General features: G+C 40.6%; 1 protein-coding gene across 1 annotated transcript; it reads left to right on the top strand.

Annotated features, from left to right (window-relative positions):
- The first annotated feature begins 3196 nt into the window (after positions 1-3196).
- LOC122915485 (T-cell-specific guanine nucleotide triphosphate-binding protein 2-like) lies at positions 3197-14911 on the top strand. Its single transcript, XM_044262252.1, has 2 exons — positions 3197-3398; positions 12099-14911. The coding sequence occupies exon 2, from the start codon at positions 12119-12121 to the stop codon at positions 13442-13444; it is 1326 nt and encodes a 441-aa protein (XP_044118187.1). The 5' UTR covers positions 3197-3398; positions 12099-12118; the 3' UTR covers positions 13445-14911.
- Positions 14912-18788: the final 3877 nt, after the last annotated feature.

Here is an 18788-nt window from a genome sequence, read left to right as displayed (position 1 = left end):
CTCCATATTGGGAGCATAGATATTTACAATTGTTAGATCATCTTGGTGGATGTCCCTTTAAGGATTATGTAGTGTCCTTCTGTATCTCTGAGTACAGTCTTTAGTTTGAAGTCTAATTTATCTGATATGAGAATCGCTACCCCAGCCTTCTTTTGAGTCCCATTGGCATGAAAGATGCTTCTCCACCCCTTCACTTTCAGTCTGCGTGTATCTTTAGGTTCAAAATGGGTCTCTTGTAGACAGCATATGGATGGGTCCTGTCGTTTTATCCAATCTGCAACCCTGTGCCGTTTTATGGGTGCATTTAGGCCATTCACATTGAGAGTGATTATTGATAGATACGTTTTTATTGACATCGAGTTACCTTTGAAGTCTTTCTTTCTGTAGAATGTCTCTATATTTCTGTTCAATGCTATTCTTGGGATTTTTCCTCTTTTATAGAACCCCCCTTAATATTTCCTGCAGTGTCGGCTTGGTGGTTGCATAGTCTTTTAAGCCTTGCCGGTCTTGGAAACTCTTTATCTCTCCATCCATTTTGAATGTCAGTCTTGCTGGATAAAGTATTCTTGGCTGCATGTTCTTCTCATTTAGTGCCCTGAATATATCTTGCCAGCCTCTTCTGGCTTGCCAGGTCTCTGTGGACAGGTCTGACGTTATTTTGATGGGCTTCCCTCTGTAAGTAAGGAGCCTCTTTGCCCTGGCAGCTTTCAAGAGATTATACCTACAATTATAATTTCTCAATTTGACTATCAGGTGTCGTGATGTTTTTTTGGAGTCTATAATCTTGGGTGGAGACCGTTCAGCCTCTAGTACATGAACGCTGGTTTCATTCGCGAGATTCGGAAAATTTTCATGAAGGACTTGTTCCACGATATCTTCTAGACTTCTTTCTCCTCCCCTTCAGGAATTCCAATATTCTGACGTTGGAACGCTTCATGGCATCATTTATTTCCCTAATTCTGCTTTCGTGGGATCTAAGCTGTTTGTTCCAGGCTTCCTCCTGATCCTTTCTCTCTATCTGTTTGTCTTCCAGATCACTAATTCTTTTTTTTTTAAAGATTTTATTTATTTGACAGAGCGAGATCACAAGCAGGCAGAGAGGCAGGCAGAGAGAGAGGAGGAAGCAGGCTCCTTGCTGAGCAGAGAGCCCGACGCGGGACTCTATCCCAGGACCCTGAGATCATGACCTGAGCCGAAGGCAGCGGCTAAACCCACTGAGCCACCCAGGCGCCCTTCCAGATCACTAATTCTATCTTCTGTCTCAGTTACCCTAGCTTTGAGAGAGTTTAGATTGGATTGGAACTCATTGAGAGCATTGTGGACCTCCTCCCTGGTAGCTTTAAGCTCCGCCCTAACATTATGAACATCCTGTCTGGTCGCTTTCAGTTCAGCCCTAATCAATTCTGTTTGGTCATCCATGGCTTCTCCAACCTAGCTATTGCCTGGATAATTGTTAGCCTGAATTCTCTTTCCGACATATTGTCTATGTTGATAGCCATTAGCTCTATTGCAGAAGGTCCATCCTCTGTATTTTTCTTCTGTTGGGCATTCCTCCTCCTAGTCATTTTGGTGGGAGAAGACTGAACAGATGTAGCTGGATGTATCAACTCTGGTGCAGTCAAGGTGCACCCTGGAACACTTCCTGATCTCCGTCTCAGAGAGAAGCCTCAGTCTGGGTGCAGAAGCTGAATAAATTCCCCCTTGGACGCTGGCAGTGCAGGTTCCAAGTTGCAGACCCTGGGGGCGCAGGATCTTTTGCTCGTCCCCAAAGCCAAGGCAGTGGCGGCTGTCTGGGAGCTCCTGACTGCCAGAGAGGTTCCAAGCAGCGATCGCACACTGAGATTTTGCCGCCGGCCGGGCTGGGAGTGCCCGGCTTGCACGCACCTCTTTTCAGAGGCGGCTGTGGGTCGGGCGTGCGTCTGGGGCACTGAGAACGGTTGCTGGTCCAGAAGCCGCAGGCTGGGCTTTTGCGCGCCTCTGTCCGGGGAAGAGTTTCGCGCGCGCGGCTTAGACTTTGAAACAATGGCCCGGGTCAAGAAGCGCCCCTGGTCAAGAAGCGCCCCCGGTCCTTAGAAACCCAGGAGAACTAGAGGAAGGTGCACGCGCATCTCAAGCTTTGTGGCAGGGCTAGTGCGCGTTCTGCAGACCGGCGCAGCTCCCATCCCCTCACAGGAGCCGGAACCCCCGCGCTCTGGGGCGCGCTGGCGGCTTAGGGACCAGGAGCTGGTTTCTCCGCCGCACTCTCTCTGCCTCCGCGCCGGGGAGGCCGTCTGGGACCGGGGACTTAAGCCCCTGTCCCTAGCCGCCCCGATTCCCACAATTTGCCCCCGCGATCCTTTGCTCTTTTGGAGTGCTTTCAACCAGTCTCCAAGTTAATGCTGGTCCCCAGACGCAGGGCACTCTTGCTCGTATCGGGGTATTACTTTTGCACCGGTCGCCTCTGGTGGCTCCCTCCCTTAGCAGAGTTTTGATTGGGATTTCAGTACATAGATATGATTGATCAAATCATGGGCTACTTGACTGAGTACTCCCTTCTCACCTCCCTTCTCCTCCCCAGAGGTTCAGCTGACCCAAACTCTCCACCCTCTATTCCCATGGTTAGTCTTCTTGGTGACCAGCCATTGACCTGAAGCTATCTAGGATCCTGCCTGGAATCACTTCATTAACATAACAAAGTCAGCTCCTGTCACCTGGGAAATTCCCAGGGTCTTTGAACCTCTTTGGCAGGAGCCAAGGACAAGGCTAGATGGAGTCTTTATTAGGCTTCACTCCACATACAGTGTGGGCTGTCCAAGGTTAACAGAAAGCACAAGGTTCATTTTCCCAGGATTCAGACCTATGTTCTCTGACTGTGGATTCAAATTCTACCTCGCCTGAAGCCCAGGCCCTGATTAGGGTGTCCTTTGGGGGTTACTGAGAGGCCTCCTGCCTGGGGTCCTATTCCCTCCTCTCACTCATGATGCCAAAAACACAGAAAATCAATGGCCATGGTGCCTTTTACTAGCCCTTTCCAGCAATGGCTGTGTTTCTCAGAAAAGGAGCCTGCAGCTCTTTGTTTCACTTTCTGTTCCTGCCAATGCAGAGCCCTGCATCTACTGGCTGCTTCTTTACTGTGGCCAGATTCCTGTGAGGGTGGAGCAGAGGCCAGAGATTACTTAAATCCTGCCTGCTTCTCAAACACAGTTTAGACATTTGGGGTGACCATCAGCTCTTTATCTCTGCGGTGATCATACCAGCACACAGGACCTGTTCCAGTGCAAGGCCAGTCTGAGCAGAGCAGTGCTCCTGCTGTGGGCTGCAGGGAGCACTTCAGCCAGTCCCAGAATTTCCTGAGCTGCCAACGGATACAATTCAGAGCTCAACTCTGACACCAGGAGTCTCTTTTCCTCCAGGAGCTGGTAAGCAAGATACCACTGTGGATTGAGTGCAGATCTAGAAACAGAATTACAGATTTGTATACCTAAGGCTGGGAGAGACTAGATGCTTATTTTGGGTGATGTGGACTTGATAGCCTGAGGGGCAGATTTCTAAGGATGACTGTGATCCAGTTGGAGAATTTAACTATTTGGGACATTTTCAGAGGGCAGTTGGAGAACAAACTTTATTCCTGTGAACACAGAAGGATTATGTGACTGTCAGGGATGTCAGTGGATTAGGGCTTTCCCCAAGAACTTCTGAATCAGACAACCCACATCTCATGCCTAAATACCTTTCACTGCAAAGACAATGCATATTATCTGTTTTTAAAAAAATTCAACTGAAAATTTTAAAGAGCTGGTTGGGTTTTTTTTGTTTCCAAAGATTTTATTTATTTATTTGACAGAGAGAGATCACAAGTAGGCAGAGAGGCAGGCAGAGAGAGAGAGAGAGAGAGATGGGGAAGCAGGCTCCCCGCTGAGCAGAGAGCCCGATGTGGGACTCGATCCCAGGACCCTGAGATCATGACCTGAGCCGAAGGCAGCGGCTTAACCCACTGAGCCACCCAGGCGCCCTGGTTGGTTTTTATTAAATGACTCCTGAGTTCTGCAGCATCTTATCTAGCGAAGAGTAAGAGCTCCACTGAGCTGTAGGAATGGACATGTTTTTAGAGGAAGAGAGAAAGAAATCATCAGTAAAGAATATACTGTTTCCGTCAAAATCACTCTGCCAAAGGGAAGGGAAAGGGTCTATCAGCTAATTTCTTCATGCTGATCAGACAATTCCAATGGTGACTGGCTCCAGGATACATTCCTGGAGGATTAAACTGTAGTTAGGTTCCATAGTAGGTCTTGGTTTGAGGAGTCAAAGCCTTAACTTAAGAGGCCTGCTATGGCCCTGTGACCCTGTGGCCCTGTGTCACAGTTCCCCTCTCTTGATCAACTCTCAGCGAACTTGGAGAGGTGATCAAAGTGTGAGCAACTGGGGCCACTTCCAGCTACTGTTCAGTGCTTCTCGAAGCTTTTGTTGATCCCTTGTGTGATAGTCGTATGTCATCATGTTTTTGCTTACCCTCTATGATGTTCACAGGTGATGATTTCAGGTTCACAGTTTTTGGATCATCCATGCTCTTCATTCCTTCTCTGATGTTCCAGCCTCAGGGAGATTATTTGCTTAGTGGTTAGTTCCCTGAACATGCATTGAAAATGTGGAGAGAAGACAATGTACCTGTCAGATTATTGTGGATTTTCTAAGCGGCATAAGGTTCCTAATTATACGATAAATGTTAGAGTTCAGTTTGAAGCCATGGTATCCAAGACTAAGGAATCAAAATTAAATATGTCAAAGAAAGACCCTGCTGAAGGAGTTATCTCTTTTAAGACAAGTGGTTTACTGAGTGATCGTATGTCCAAAGGCAATCCCTTAGGGCAGGCAAACCCAGTAGTTTGGGCGGGTTTATAATTTTTAAGTTTGACACTTCCGTTAGATCTCTGAAACTTGCATCATGATTGTGGGTGATAGGACCAGTGACGATTCCAAGAAGTTTGCAAGGTTTTGTTAAAGCTAATATCATTTATCCAAGGAAGCAGCTGATTGATCACCAGAGATTGTGGAAGCTATATTGCAAGTAGCAAACACATTTTCTAATAGTTGCTTTGCCACCATGAGGGCATCAGCCTTGCAGCAGAGGAAATCTTCAACCTATTACAAACATATACATATAATAACAGGAACATATTGATAACCCATACTAGGTAGCAACTGAATAAAATCCATCTGCAGGTGTTCAAAGTCCAGAGGGAATACGTGTGAGAACTCTGGAGGTACAAATAATTTTTCCAGGATAATGGACCTGAGAAGTCCCACATGGCTGGTAGACTATTTTCACCATTTTATACGAGTGTCCTCACTAATAGCTAGTCATAGCTTGAGTCATCTTAAATGCACTATAATGGATGAAGGAATGAAAACAAAACAAAATGAAAAAAAGGGCGGGGGGGTTTACCAGTAATCCAGGAAGTATCAAGCAGACAGATTTCTTGGGTTTCTCAAAGCCCTGACTGTTCAACTTATGGCCATGGTTTATCTGTCTCCTTTTGTCTGACTCAGAAGCAGAGGGTTGCCATTATACCCTGACATCAGCATAGCAGAAACTTCACAATGAGGTGACATTTTTGCAGAGGCAGAATGGATGCTACCCACATGTGCCGCATTCTTTATAGATTCTTTGGCCGGCTGCCTTTGTGAGCGTCAGCTGAGGCATTTTCCTGGCACTCTGGTTCAAGTCCTTTTAGAGTGAACCTGTTTAACGACAGCAATTTCAGAAGGTAAGACAGTAATTACAAGTGATAAAATTATACTAGGACAGAGCATATTTCCAGGAATTTCATGTCATTTCTATAATACTTATATACCTATACAACTACAATGTAAAATATAGGCTCTTTGATGCTAGAAAGATCACTTAAATGATAAAGAAGCTTTCAGAAGCTATGCCCAAAAGTGTATCACATGTTAAAAGCCACAGAACTTTGTCTTTTTAACAGATAGGAAATCAAATTTTAATTTTGCATCAGCTAACTTTTGTACTAGAATGGATTGATTCCAATGTTAGTCCTGACAGTGCACAAAATCCCATTCTAGAGTATCATTTTTAAATCTTTCTACATTTTTTTGCCTTAAAAAAAAAGAAGAAAGAAAGCGCATCTCCAGCCCTCATACCCTTTATTTATTTTATTTTTATTTTTTTTACCAAAAGCACATGTCCTACTTCTGTTTCATTCAGAGATGCTTCCTTTTTTAATTTTGTATCTTAACAACTCACATTAATTAGAGTTCTTCACCGTTAGAAACTTCAATTTCTAGGAAATAAAGGGTAAGCCCTGATTAACTGTATGTTACTTCAGAATTCATTAGATTGCAAACTTATAAATGCATTTAATAATTTCTGGGAGCATATGCTCTTTTGTAGTACAATCTTTCAAATAATCATATACCAAAACATTTACCAATAGACCTATATTTATCTTTAGTTTCCATGTAAAAAAAACAAAAACAAAATTAAAGAAACCAGTATGTAGTAGTTAATGTTTCATGTTTTATCTTACTTGGAAATGATCTAGGTATTCAGTGATCTTAAGTTACATCACTACTTTGAACAAAACTTTGAGATATTAGGTTATCAAAAAGATTTTGAAAACTACTTTAAAGTTTACCTACAACTTTTAAAAATTTTACTTAAACATTTACTCACTATACTTGTTCTTAATAATTACCCTTAGATTACCACTAAAATGAGTCATCAGACACCATGAAAAATTAGTCAGTTATTCTCCCAAGGTATTTTTATTTATTTTATTTTAATTTTTTTACTATGTTATGTTAGTCACAATACAGTGTTTTTATTTTTATTATTTTTAAACTTTTTAATTTTAATTCCAGTATAGTCAACAGATACTGTTATATTAGTTAGAAGCATACAATATAGTGATACAACAGTTCTATACAATGCTCAGTACTCTTCATGATAAATGTACTCTCAAACCCCATCATCTGTTTCACCTATCCCCTACTACCATCCTCTCTGGTAACAATCAGTTTGTTCTCTTTAGTGGAGAGTCTGTCTTTGACTTTGTGTCTTCCTCTTCTTTTTTTTCCCCCCATTGTTCATTTGTTCTCTTTCTGGAATTCCACAAATGAGTGAAATCCTATTGTATTTGTCTTTCTCTGACTGGCACAAGTGGCTTACTGTTATACACTGTAACCCCTTTCATGTCTTTGCAGAAGGCGAGATTTCATTTTTTTAATGCCTGTGTAATATTCCATTGAGTATACATACTACATCTTCTTTATCTATCGATACACACTTGGGCAGCTTCTCTAATTTGGCTTTTGGAAGTAATGCTGCAATAGACATAGAGATAATGCATCCCGAACTGGTGTTTTTGTGTTTGTTGGATAAATACCTAGCACGATTACTGGACTCTATGGTAGTTCTATTTTTGAGTTATTGAGAAACTTCAAAGCTATTTTCCACACTGACTGCTCTAGTGTACTTTCCTACCAACAGTGCAAGAGGATTCATTTTCCTCCATATCCTCGCTAACACCTTTGTTCCTTGTGTTTTTTTTTTTTTAAGATTTTATTTATTTATTTGACAGAGAGAAATCACAAGTAGACTGAGAGGCAGGCAGAGAGAGAGGGAGGGAAGCAGGCTCCCTGCTGAGCAGAGAGCCCGATGCGGGACTCGATCCCAGGACCCTGAGATCATGTTCCTTGTGTTTTTAATGTTCGCCTTTCACAGGCATGAGGTGATGTTTCACTGTGGTTTTGATCTGCATTTCCCTCAGGATAAGTGTTGCTGAGTATCTTTTTTGTGTCTGTCGGCCATCTGGATATCTGCTTTGGAGAAATTGCTATTTAGGTCTTCTGCCCATTTTAGTAATTGGATTTTTTAATGATTTTTTGCTTACATTAGTTCCTTATATATTTTTGATACTAACTCATCATAGCCTATGTCATTTACAAATATCTGTTCCCATTCAATAGGTTGTCTTTTAGTTGTGCTTAGAATTTACTTCACCGTGCACGAGCTTTTTATTTTGATGTGGTCCTCATCATTTATTTCTGCTTTAGTTTCCCTCTCCTCAGAAGACCTACCTATAAACTGTTACAGTGGCTTCTGTCTGAGAAAACACTGCGTGTTCACTCTTCTGTGGTTTCAGGTCTCACTTTACATCTTTAATCCATTTTGAGTTTGTGTTTGTAGGTGAGATAAGGCAGGAGTTCAGATTCATTCTTTGGCATGTAGCTAGTTGTCCAGATTTCCCAATACCATCTGTCTGTTGCCCATTGTATATTATTTCCTGTGTTGTCAGAGATTAATTGCATAAGTAATTGGGGGATTAATCCTGGGTGTCTTACTCTGTTCCATTGGGCTCTGTGTCTATTTTTAGGCCAGTACCATACTATGTTGATTGCTGTGGGGTTGTAATATAACCTGAAGTCTGGAGTTGTGATCCCTCCAGTTTTGTGTTTCTTCTCAAGGTGGTTTGGCTTTTTGGGGTCTTTTGTGGTTCCTTACCAATTTTAGTAGTATTTATCCCATCGCTGTGAAAAATGTTCTTGGTATATTTGTAGACCTTACATGGAATCCGTAGTCGTTGTGGGTTGTAGAGACATTTTAACATCTGTTCTTCCAACGCATGAACATGAAAAGTCTTTCCATTTCTTTGTGTTGTTTTGATTTTCCTTCCTCTGTACTTTACAGTCCTCATAATGACCATTGTACTGCCTCTGAGTGCTGACAACAGATTGTTAGGAAGCTAGCCTTAAATGGAGGTTAACACACATTTCTGTCTACCTATATCCAATAGCAAATAGGGGGCAACTGATACATGTTTGTCTGGCCTTATTTTATGGCTCCCAACCTGAAGGGTACCAAGGCAAGTTATTTGGGACACAAAACAGGCTTGTAGACCTTTATGGCTTCCATAAAGGCTTCCATATGACTTCCAGTACCATAGTTCTTTTTTGTTGTTGTTGCTTTTTAAGTTTTGGCTTAAATTCAGGATAATTAACATAAAGTGTAATATCAGTTTCAGTGATTCCACACGTACTTGCAACATCTGGTGCTCATCACAATACATGCCCTCTTTATATCTATCACATACTTCACCCAACCCCTAACTCTGGTAACCATCACTTTCTTCTCTACAGTTAAGAGTCTCTTTCTTGGTTCACCTCCCTTTCTTGCCCACTATGATCATTTTTTTTCTTAAATTCCACATATGATGTGATTTTTTTTCTTCCATTACTGAATTTTTTACTTAGTAAAATACACTCTACTTCTGTACATGGCATTGCAAAAGGCAAGATTTCAATATTTCTTATGGCTGAATAATATTGTGTAGTGTATCTGTATGCAGTATATATGTGTACCCATCTTCTTTATCCATTCATCAGTTATTGTACATTTGAGCTCTTTCTGTAATTTGGCTATTGTAGATAAGATTGCTATAATCTTCATGGTGTATATAACCCTTCAATCAGTAATTTTGTAATATTTAGTGAATACCTGCTAGTACAAGTACTGGGTCATAGGAAAGTCCTATTTTTAACTTTCTGAGGAAACTCCACACTGTTTCCCAGAGTGGCTTCCCCAGTTGGCACTCCCACCAACATGGTAAGAGTCAGAACCATCATTCTTAGGTGTAAAATAAACAGTGTGCCCACACAGACCACTTACCTCTTTGGATTTTTAAGTATCCCATTTATGTTTCACTTGGTTATTTATTCACTAGTTTATCTATTGTTTATCTTTAAGCTAAGCCTTTATCTCGTGGACTATTAAGAGAAACCAAAGTACTTAGGTAGTGGAACTATGGACATAGCAGTAACCAAAGAACTAGGGGCCAGGGCAAGGATTGAACCAGCACACCTCCAAGAATAGGGAGAATAGGGACTGCCACCTGATTCCACACACACACAGAACTGTAGCTGCCACCAACAGTTGCCAACTTGAAATCTGAGTTTACAGCCAGGAGCTAGGTTTAGAAGTTACTCTGGACTGTTCCATAGAGCACCTCCTACACATCACCACCAATGTCTGTCATGAGCTAAACCAGCAGGTTCCATTAATAAAGCCTGCAGACAAGAAACAGGGAACAGCCTAAGCCAGCAAAAAGCAATAAATACAGACTGTGGACTGGAAATGGGGAAGGGATTCCAAAGTGGACTTCTGGGCTTAACCACGGGCTAAGGCCTTGTGCTCTGTCACTGCCGGCTGTGTCTGTGACAGAGTGATTCATTAACCCTGGACTGGCAATTCAATGAGAATCTCTCAGGCAAAACAGAGCAGAGCTCAAAACAAGATGGCCTTTCAATGGCCCATGGAAATGCTGAGAGAAACATGAAATCAAAAGGATTTGTGGGAAACCACACCTGTTTTTTTGTTGTCCCCAGATACTGTCAGAAGTTTGCTTTGGATCTAGACCCTGCCAATAAGTCTGGTAAATGAATTCAACCAAGTAAATTCTAAAGACCTAATTGACTTTCTTAAATAATTTTTGATTTGGGTAGTGTCCCATCTTGGGAATAGAAAGGAACTCCAGTGAGCTGTAGAAGTAGAAAGGTTTTTAAGTGAAGAGAGAAAGCAGAAAAACAATGATTGGCAAAGGATCCATTGTTATAGGCAAGGTTGTCCTCCTAAGGGGAGAGAATAGGATACATCAGTATAATTTTTAGTGCCCCTTTCACCCATAATGAGCTAAATATCCACGCTTTACTCTTCTAAGGAGAATGTTCACATACCCCATTCGTATGTGTGAGACTCCAAACAATGTACACTTGGTCTGAAAAACTTCTCCAATTTGGCTTCACCATCCTCTCTTCTGGGCTGCAGTTCTGGCTGCCAGGAAGCCCCTAGAAGATGTGTCTGATAACTCACTTTTAGACAAAGACACCTCTCCAACCTGTATCCTGCCCAGACATCAGTGGTGACTTGAAGTGACTTGCTTCCTAGTCTAAAAACTCTGTTCTTTCTTGGAACACTGAAAAAATGAAGTTTTTAAAAAATTTAAAAATTTAAAATAAATTAATACTCTATTCTCAATCGCTATAGGGAACAGTATACAAATCCTTCACATTACTTTTAGTGCTGGGTATATTATTTTTTTTCTGGTCCCGCCTCCAGTGATCAGATAGGTCCAAGATTCCAGAACAAGCTCAGTTTCGTTGACCTCAGAGAAGGTGACAGAGGGAGCTCCTTATCATGGCTGCCTTACATTCCAATCAGTTTCAGTCTTTGTTAACATCATTTGTTACATCAGTGACATATTATACAGCTCTTTATTCAGGCCACTTTCTATATTTATACAGTCCACTAGGTGAATTATCTCCCTGACTTCTGTTCTGTCCCCTTTAATACACAGCAGGAAGCAAGGGATGGGTGGGATCTAGGGACAGTTGGGATGGTCCATAACAAGTCCCACGTGGAGAGTCCAGAATGAATTTTTAGAACTTTAGAATCCATACCACCTGCTGTTTCTGCTCCAGGAAAAATAGAGAGTCCTTTCCACACCTACTTCCATGAGCCAACATACTTTCTAGATAAAAAGAAACCACATTTGCAATCATTAAAAGTTTCTATCTCCTAAGGAAGATATACAATATCTTTTCTGAGAAAGAAAGGAGCCACTCATCCTTATTTAGCTGCCCATATGAGAACCAAAGTCTATGACATGAGGTGGGAGGTGATCAGAAGTGGACTTTCTGGAGGGACTCACACCACAGGTGGGAAGGGGTATGAGAGTAAGTGCTGGTGCTGTCTTCTTAGACTTGTCACATGAAGAAATACTAAATTCATAACATTACATTACAGACAAGTGAAGCAAGATAAATAAAGGATAATGTAGGCAAGAAAGTTTGGATAGAAAAATTAGTCTGCAAGACTGAACAATACCTTAAAGAAAAAGAGCTTTCCTAGATAAGGGAAGAGCCTGAGCAAGGGCAAACTTTACATCCAGGTCAGAAGTCCACACAATGCCTAGACAGAAGAAGAAGGGCTTCTGGATACAATGTTGTGTCCAGGACTGATGTTATACCTGTCCCTAAGAGCATAACCCAAGCCACCCCTTGCTGCACTAACTCTTTTTCCCTTCCCTCTTGTCTCCTCCCCATAGTGCCTTCTACTGCTCCAGCCATGAGTCAGTCCTCCTCTTCCTCTTCCACACCCTCTCCTGCAGAGGGTGGTGATTTGGTCTCCAGCCTTGACAAGCTTTTTAAGGACTTCAAACTGGAAAGTGAAATGGTCTCTCAGGAAGCCATCACATTGATTCAGTCACACCTGGAGAAGGGGGACCTTCAGAAAGCAGTTTCTGCAATTAGTGATGCACTGAGAGACATTGACAATGCCCCTCTGAACATTGCTGTGATCGGGGAGTCTGGGGCAGGGACATCCAGCTTCATCAGTGCCCTGCTGGGAATCGGGCAAGATGATGAAAACGCTGCCCACACTGGGTCATTGGAGATAAACTTAGAGAGAACCAAATACGAATACAAAAAATTTCCCAATGTGATGTTATGGGACCTGCCTAGCCTGGGAACCACTCAACTTCCACTACATGAGTATCTGCAGAAAATGAAATTTGGGGAATATGATTTCTTTATTGTCATCTCTGCTACATGCTTCAAAGAGAATGATTTGCATCTGACTATGGCAATTAGGAAAATGAAGAAGCATTTCTATTTTGTCCGAACTAAAGTGGACCTTGATTTAAAGAATCTAAGAAAGTTGAAACCTAGCACATTCAATAAGGATGAAGTCCTGCAAAGGATCCGCAATTACTATGTGACTCAGTTGGAGAAAGCCAATATGGGTGACACTAACATCTTCTTAGTCTCCAGCCTTGAATTGTCTGACTTTGATTTCCAACGCCTAGAGACCATGCTTCTGAGGGAGCTCCCAATCCACAAGCACCAAAAGCACCACATCTTCATGCAATATCTGTCAACTGTTGCTGAGGTTGCCATTGATGAGAGGAGGGATTCCCTGAGAAAGAAGGTCTTCTTGGAGGCCCTGAAGGCTGGAACTTCGGCCTCCAGCCTTTTCATGGGTTCATTCAGTGATAATGATATGGAGAAACTGGAGGAGAGTTTATCCTTCTACAGGTCTCATTTTAGTCTGGATGATGCATCCCTGGAAACCATAGCCAAGGACTTTAACGTGTCTGTACAGAAACTCAAGGCAAACCTCATGTCTCCCCATTTGCTATCAGTTGAGAAGGATGATGAGTCATTAGATGAAAAACTGTTGAGATATGTGGAAAAATTCTGCCCTGTTAGTGCCTCTCCTTTTTACATTGAGATGATTTTCTGTTTGCAAAATTATTTCCTTGAGTGTGTGGCAATGGATGCTAAAGTTCTTCTTAGAGAAGACAATTTTAAGGATGTTGTGGGCTCTGGACCAAATTCCCTACTTCAGCATGTCAGGAATGATAATGGGAAAAGTGAGACACCCAGCTCCTGATTCTTCTCAGTGTTGTCATGGTGCCTGGTGCCTGGAACGTTGACTTCGGGCTCCCTTGATGCAGTTCTGTCCCACTGCCCTCAAGGTGTATCACGGACATTTCCATAATACACTCTTGAACAAACTACCCCCTTAGGGACTATTATTTGATAGTAAGAGCAATCAGCTCTAAAGAATCCTTCCTTCAGATGATCTTAGTCCTTGTGTGATGGTTACTTCATAGCCAGCACTGGTTTCTCTATGGACATCTAGTAAAAAATGGCTGTGCACACAGTAGGTCCTCAAAAACGATTTTTTAAATGAATGCATACATAGTGCAATTTTGGTGTTCCTGACATTTTGTGAGGAATGCATACATTCTGATCATTAATAGATTCTCAATTAAGGTGACTGATACCCTCCTTGACCTCTCTAGACTTAATCATTTTAAGAACATAACAGATGGTGAGCTGAACATGTGTCACCGGAAATGAAAGAGAAACATCAACTAACGAAAACCGTTATCTGGGGTAACTTGTGAGAGGGACAAGTGCATAAGACGGGGACATAGTCCAAGGATTGTGAATTGCAACCAACACCCCTTGGTTTCTCTCAGCGTATTTTGTGTCTGAACTTCAGAGGTTAAGGAATAAGAGACAAGAGGATTGTGGCAAATCTAAGTGGAAATTTTTAAAAATTACAAAAGTTTTTCTTAATCATTCTGATCCCTCATCTAATAAGAGGAATGCAAATTAGAAATGTCATATCACTAACATATCATTTATCATGTCATTACATTGGAGGAGATTGCATAGTTTGACATTCCGTGTCATATTCCATGGGTGAAACGGTTGAGAAATAATTATTGTCATGCAATATTGGTGTTTGAACGAAATGATCTGCCTGTAATGTGGTGAATTAGGCCATCTCCATAAAAGTTACACACTCATTTACACTTTGCCCCAGTGATCTCACATTGAAGAACCTGGGCCATAGAAATTGAGGGTAGATTAATGGCTGGCAGGGGGTTGCAAAGTGGGGAAATATGTAATGCTGCTGAAAGAGCACCTCTTTCAGTTATAAGGTGAATGTGTGGCATGGTGACTATACTTAGTAACACTGTGCAATAATACAACATAATACTTGAAATTTGTTAGAGAGTAGTTCCTCCACCTGCTCTCCACACACACACAAAGGATAAATATGTGAGGTATGGATGTACTAATTAATTTGGCACATATGTGAGTTGATGGATGTGTTAATTAATTTCATTGCAGTAATCATATATCAAATCATCACCTTGTACATTTAAAATAAATATGATTTTGTCAGCTTTACCTAAATAAACCTGGGGGGGAGAACAAAACAGATGGAAAAAAATGCAAAATATGTCTGCTTAAAACTATTAATCACATGTCATGAAAAGAAGGGCCATCTGTACCCCAATGTTTATAGCAGCAATGGCCACGGTCGCCAAACTATGGAAAGAACCAAGATGCCCTTCAACGGACGAATGGATAAGGAAGATGTGGTCCATATACACTATGGAGTATTATGCCTCCATCAGAAAGGATGAATACCCAACTTTTGTAGCAACATGGACGGGACTGGAAGAGATGATGCTGAGTGAAATAAGTCAAGCAAAGAGAGTCAATTATCATATGGTTTCACTTATTTGTGGAGCATAACAAATAGCATGGAGGACATGGGAAGATAGAGAGGAGAAGGGAGTTGGGGGAAATTTGAAGGGGAGGGAACCACAAGAGACTATGGACTCTGAAAAACAATATGAGGGGTTGGAAGTGGCAGGGGGTGGGAGGTCGGGGTACCAGGTGGTGGGTATTATAGAGGGCACGGCTTGCATGGAGCACTGGGTGTGGTGAAAAAATAATGAATACTGTTTTTCTGAAAATAAATAAATTGGAAAAAAAGTGAAAAAAAAATATTAATCACAGCACTGACTGAAATGGTAAAACACAAAAATCCAATACTGTTTTTCTGAAAATAAATAAATTGGAAAGGTCAAAAAAAAAAAAAAAAAGAGTTGGTCACCTAACCAAGTGATCCATCCAGGTGCCCCTCAATAAAGCTGTTTAAAAAAATCAAAAAAAAAAAAAATCCAATGTTCTTCAGCAGGAAATGTTACAGCCCCAAAATAGATGACAGGACAAGGGTACAAAGAAGTAACACCCTGTACACTGCTATGTTCTCATCTCCAGGATATACTGTTCAGTGCAAGAAATAAGTCCATATATCATGTTAGTGATGATCTAAGACAGTGCAAAATATGAATAAATATTTGCTATGTTCTTCAATTTAACAAAAGACAATTTCAGTAATAAAATTCCATTATCTATAGGGGAATTAGTGGTACTGTGTGCAGAGACAGTGTAAGGGCTAGATTTTACTCAGTAAAACTTGTTTTACGTTGGAACACACCAGTGTTACAAAGCTAGATAACTGTGTAATTAAACAAAAAGACCCAACATTTATAGAAATACAGAGCATAAAACAAATTAAGGTAATTATTGGCTTAACAAAATAAAAATTATTTCAAGATTCTATTTATTTATTTATTTGCACTTATTTATTTATTTTTAATTTTTAAAATTGCAAGTATAGTTAACATACAGTGTTATATTAGATTCAGGGGTACAAACAGTGATTCAACACATCTAACCATGACACAGTGCTCATCATGATGAGTGCACTCATTCCTCAACATCTATTTCACATATCCTCCCACCTACCTCCCCTCTGGGAACCATCACTTTTCTTCTCTGTAGTTAACAGTCTATGTCTTGGCTTGTCTCCCTTTTTTTATCCCCCTAGGATCATTTGTTTGGTTTCTTAAGTTCCACATATGAGTGAGATTCTATGGAGTTTTTCTTACTCTGACTCGCCTATTTTGCTTAGCACAACGCTCTCTAGCTCCATGGCAAATGGCAAGCTTTCATTCTTTTTCCTGGCTGAGTAATATTCTGGTATAGATCACATACTTCCTTATCCATTCATCCGTGGATGGACACTTGGGCTCTTTCCATAACTTGGCTATTGTAGATAATGCAGGTACCCCTTCAAAACTATATATTTGTATCCTTTCTGTAATTACCTAGTAGTGCATTTGCTGGATCCCAGGACAGCTCTATGTTTAAGGTTTTGAGGAACCTCCATACTGTTTTCCAGATTTGCTGCACCAGTTTGCATTCTCATCAACAACGTGGGAGGTTCCTTTCCTCCACATCATCAGCAACATCTGTTTCGTGTGTGTGTGTGTGTATGTGTGTGTGTGCATGTGTGTTTATTTCAGTCCCTCTGAAAAGTGTGAGGTGATAACTCATTGGGCTTTAGTTTGCATTTCCTGATGGTCAGTGGTGTTGAGCATCTTTTCATGTGTCCGTTGGCCATCTGTACATCTTCTTTGGAGAAATGGCTGTTCATGTCTCTTATTTTTGAAATTGGATTATTTGGGGGGTTTTGGTATTGAGTTTCATCAGTTAGGATATTAACCCCTCATTGGATAGATCATTACCAAATATCGTCTATTCAGTAGATTGTCTTTTTGATTAGTTCATGGTTTCCTTCACTGTACAAACCTTCTTTTTTTTTTTAACATGGTTCCCAATAGTTTATTTTTTATTTTGTTTCCCCCGCCTCAAAAAATGTTGCTATAACTAAAGTTGGACACTTCTTGTATTCTCTCCTAGGATTTTTATGGTGTCAGATCTCGCATTTAGGTCTTTAATGCATTTGAGTTTACTTTTACATATGATGTCAGAAACTGGTCCAGTTTCGTGGTTTTGCATGTAGTTTTCCAGTTTTCCCGACTCCATTTGTTGAAGAGAATGTCTTTTTCCCATTGCATAGATTCATAGAGCATATAATTGTGAGTTTACTTCTGGGCCCTCTATTCTGTTCCAGTGATATTGTGTCTATTTTTGTACCCATACCATGTTGTTTTGATTATGACACTTTCTAGTATATCTTGAAATCTGGAATTATGGTATCTCCAGATTTGTTCTCTTTTTTTTTTTCAAGTTTGCTTTGAATATTCAAAGTATTTTGTGATTCCAATTTTAAAATTTGAGGACTCTTTTAAGGGCTCTTTTTTTTAGGTCTGTTTATTTGTATTTTGATAGGGCTTGCATTGAATCTGCACATTGTGTTGCATATTTTAGACGTTTAACATTTATTGAGTTTTCCAGTCCATGAGTGTGGTATATATTTCCATGTGTCTGTGTCATCTCCGATGTCCTTCATCAGTGTGTTATAGTTTTCCGAGTACAGGTCTTTTGCCTCCTTGGTTAAGTTTATTTAATCTTTTTGAGCATTTTGCATCTGTATTCATCAGAGCTAGTGTCCGGTTGTTTCCTTTTTTTTATAATGTCTTTATCTACTTTTGGTCTCAGGGTAATGCTGGCCTCTCAGAATGAATTTGGAAGTTTTCCTTCCTCTTCTGTTTTTTGGAATTGTTTCAGAGGAATAGGTTATTAACTCTTCTTAACTGTTTAATAGAATTCATCTTTGAAGGTATGTGGTCCTGGACTTTGCTGGGAGTGTTTTGAATTATAATCCCATTTCATTGCTAGGTATCAATCTTTTCACATTTTCTATTCTTTCTTGTATGAGGTTTGGCAGGGTGTATGTTTCTAACAATTTAGCCTTTTTTTTCCTAGGCTATCCAATGTGTTCTCTTACAGTCCTTTAACTTTCTGAGGTGTCAGTAGTTACTTTTCCTTATCTTCTGATTTTGATTATTTAAATCCTCTTGTCTCTATGTCTCTCTCTCTCTCTCCCTCTTTCTCTCATGAGTCTGGCTAAACATTTATCATTCTTGTTGATCTTTTCAGAGAACTAGCTCCTTCTTTCATTGATCTTTTCAATTGTTGGGGGATTGATTGATTGATTGATTGATTTCAATTGTGTTTATTACATTCATAATCTTCATTACGCCCTTCCCTGTCTAGTGCTGTGTTTTGTTTCTTGTGTTTCTAGCTCCTTTAGATGTAGGATTAGCTTGCTTTCGTGAGATTTGTTGTTGCTGACATAGGCCTGTATTGCCACAGTTTTCCATCTTAGAATAGTTTCTCTTCATCCCTAAGATTTTGGACCATTGTGTTTTCATTTTCATTCCTCTCCTTGTATTTTTTTTAATTTAAACTTGAAAACAATCTGCATTCTGCTGGTTAGAATGCCATCTTCTGATGTATCTGTTACATCCATCTAGTCCAGTGTGTCATTCAAAGCCACTGTTTCCTTCTTGATTTTTTTTATTTGGATGATCTAGCCATTGATGTCAGTGGGGTGTTCAAGTCCCCTAGTATCGTATTCCTTATGATTATTCCCTGTATGTGTGTTGATACTT

This window comes from Neovison vison, chromosome 1 (assembly GCF_020171115.1).
Source record: "Neovison vison isolate M4711 chromosome 1, ASM_NN_V1, whole genome shotgun sequence".
NCBI classification, from domain to species: domain Eukaryota; kingdom Metazoa; phylum Chordata; class Mammalia; order Carnivora; family Mustelidae; genus Neogale; species Neogale vison.
This window is presented reverse-complemented; position numbering and strand designations above follow the sequence as displayed.

Excerpts from the sequence above, each read along its gene's own strand:
- LOC122915485 (XM_044262252.1), top strand. The coding sequence starts at position 12,119 with ATGAGTCAGTCCTCCTCTTCCTCTTCCACACCCTCTCCTGCAGAGGGT.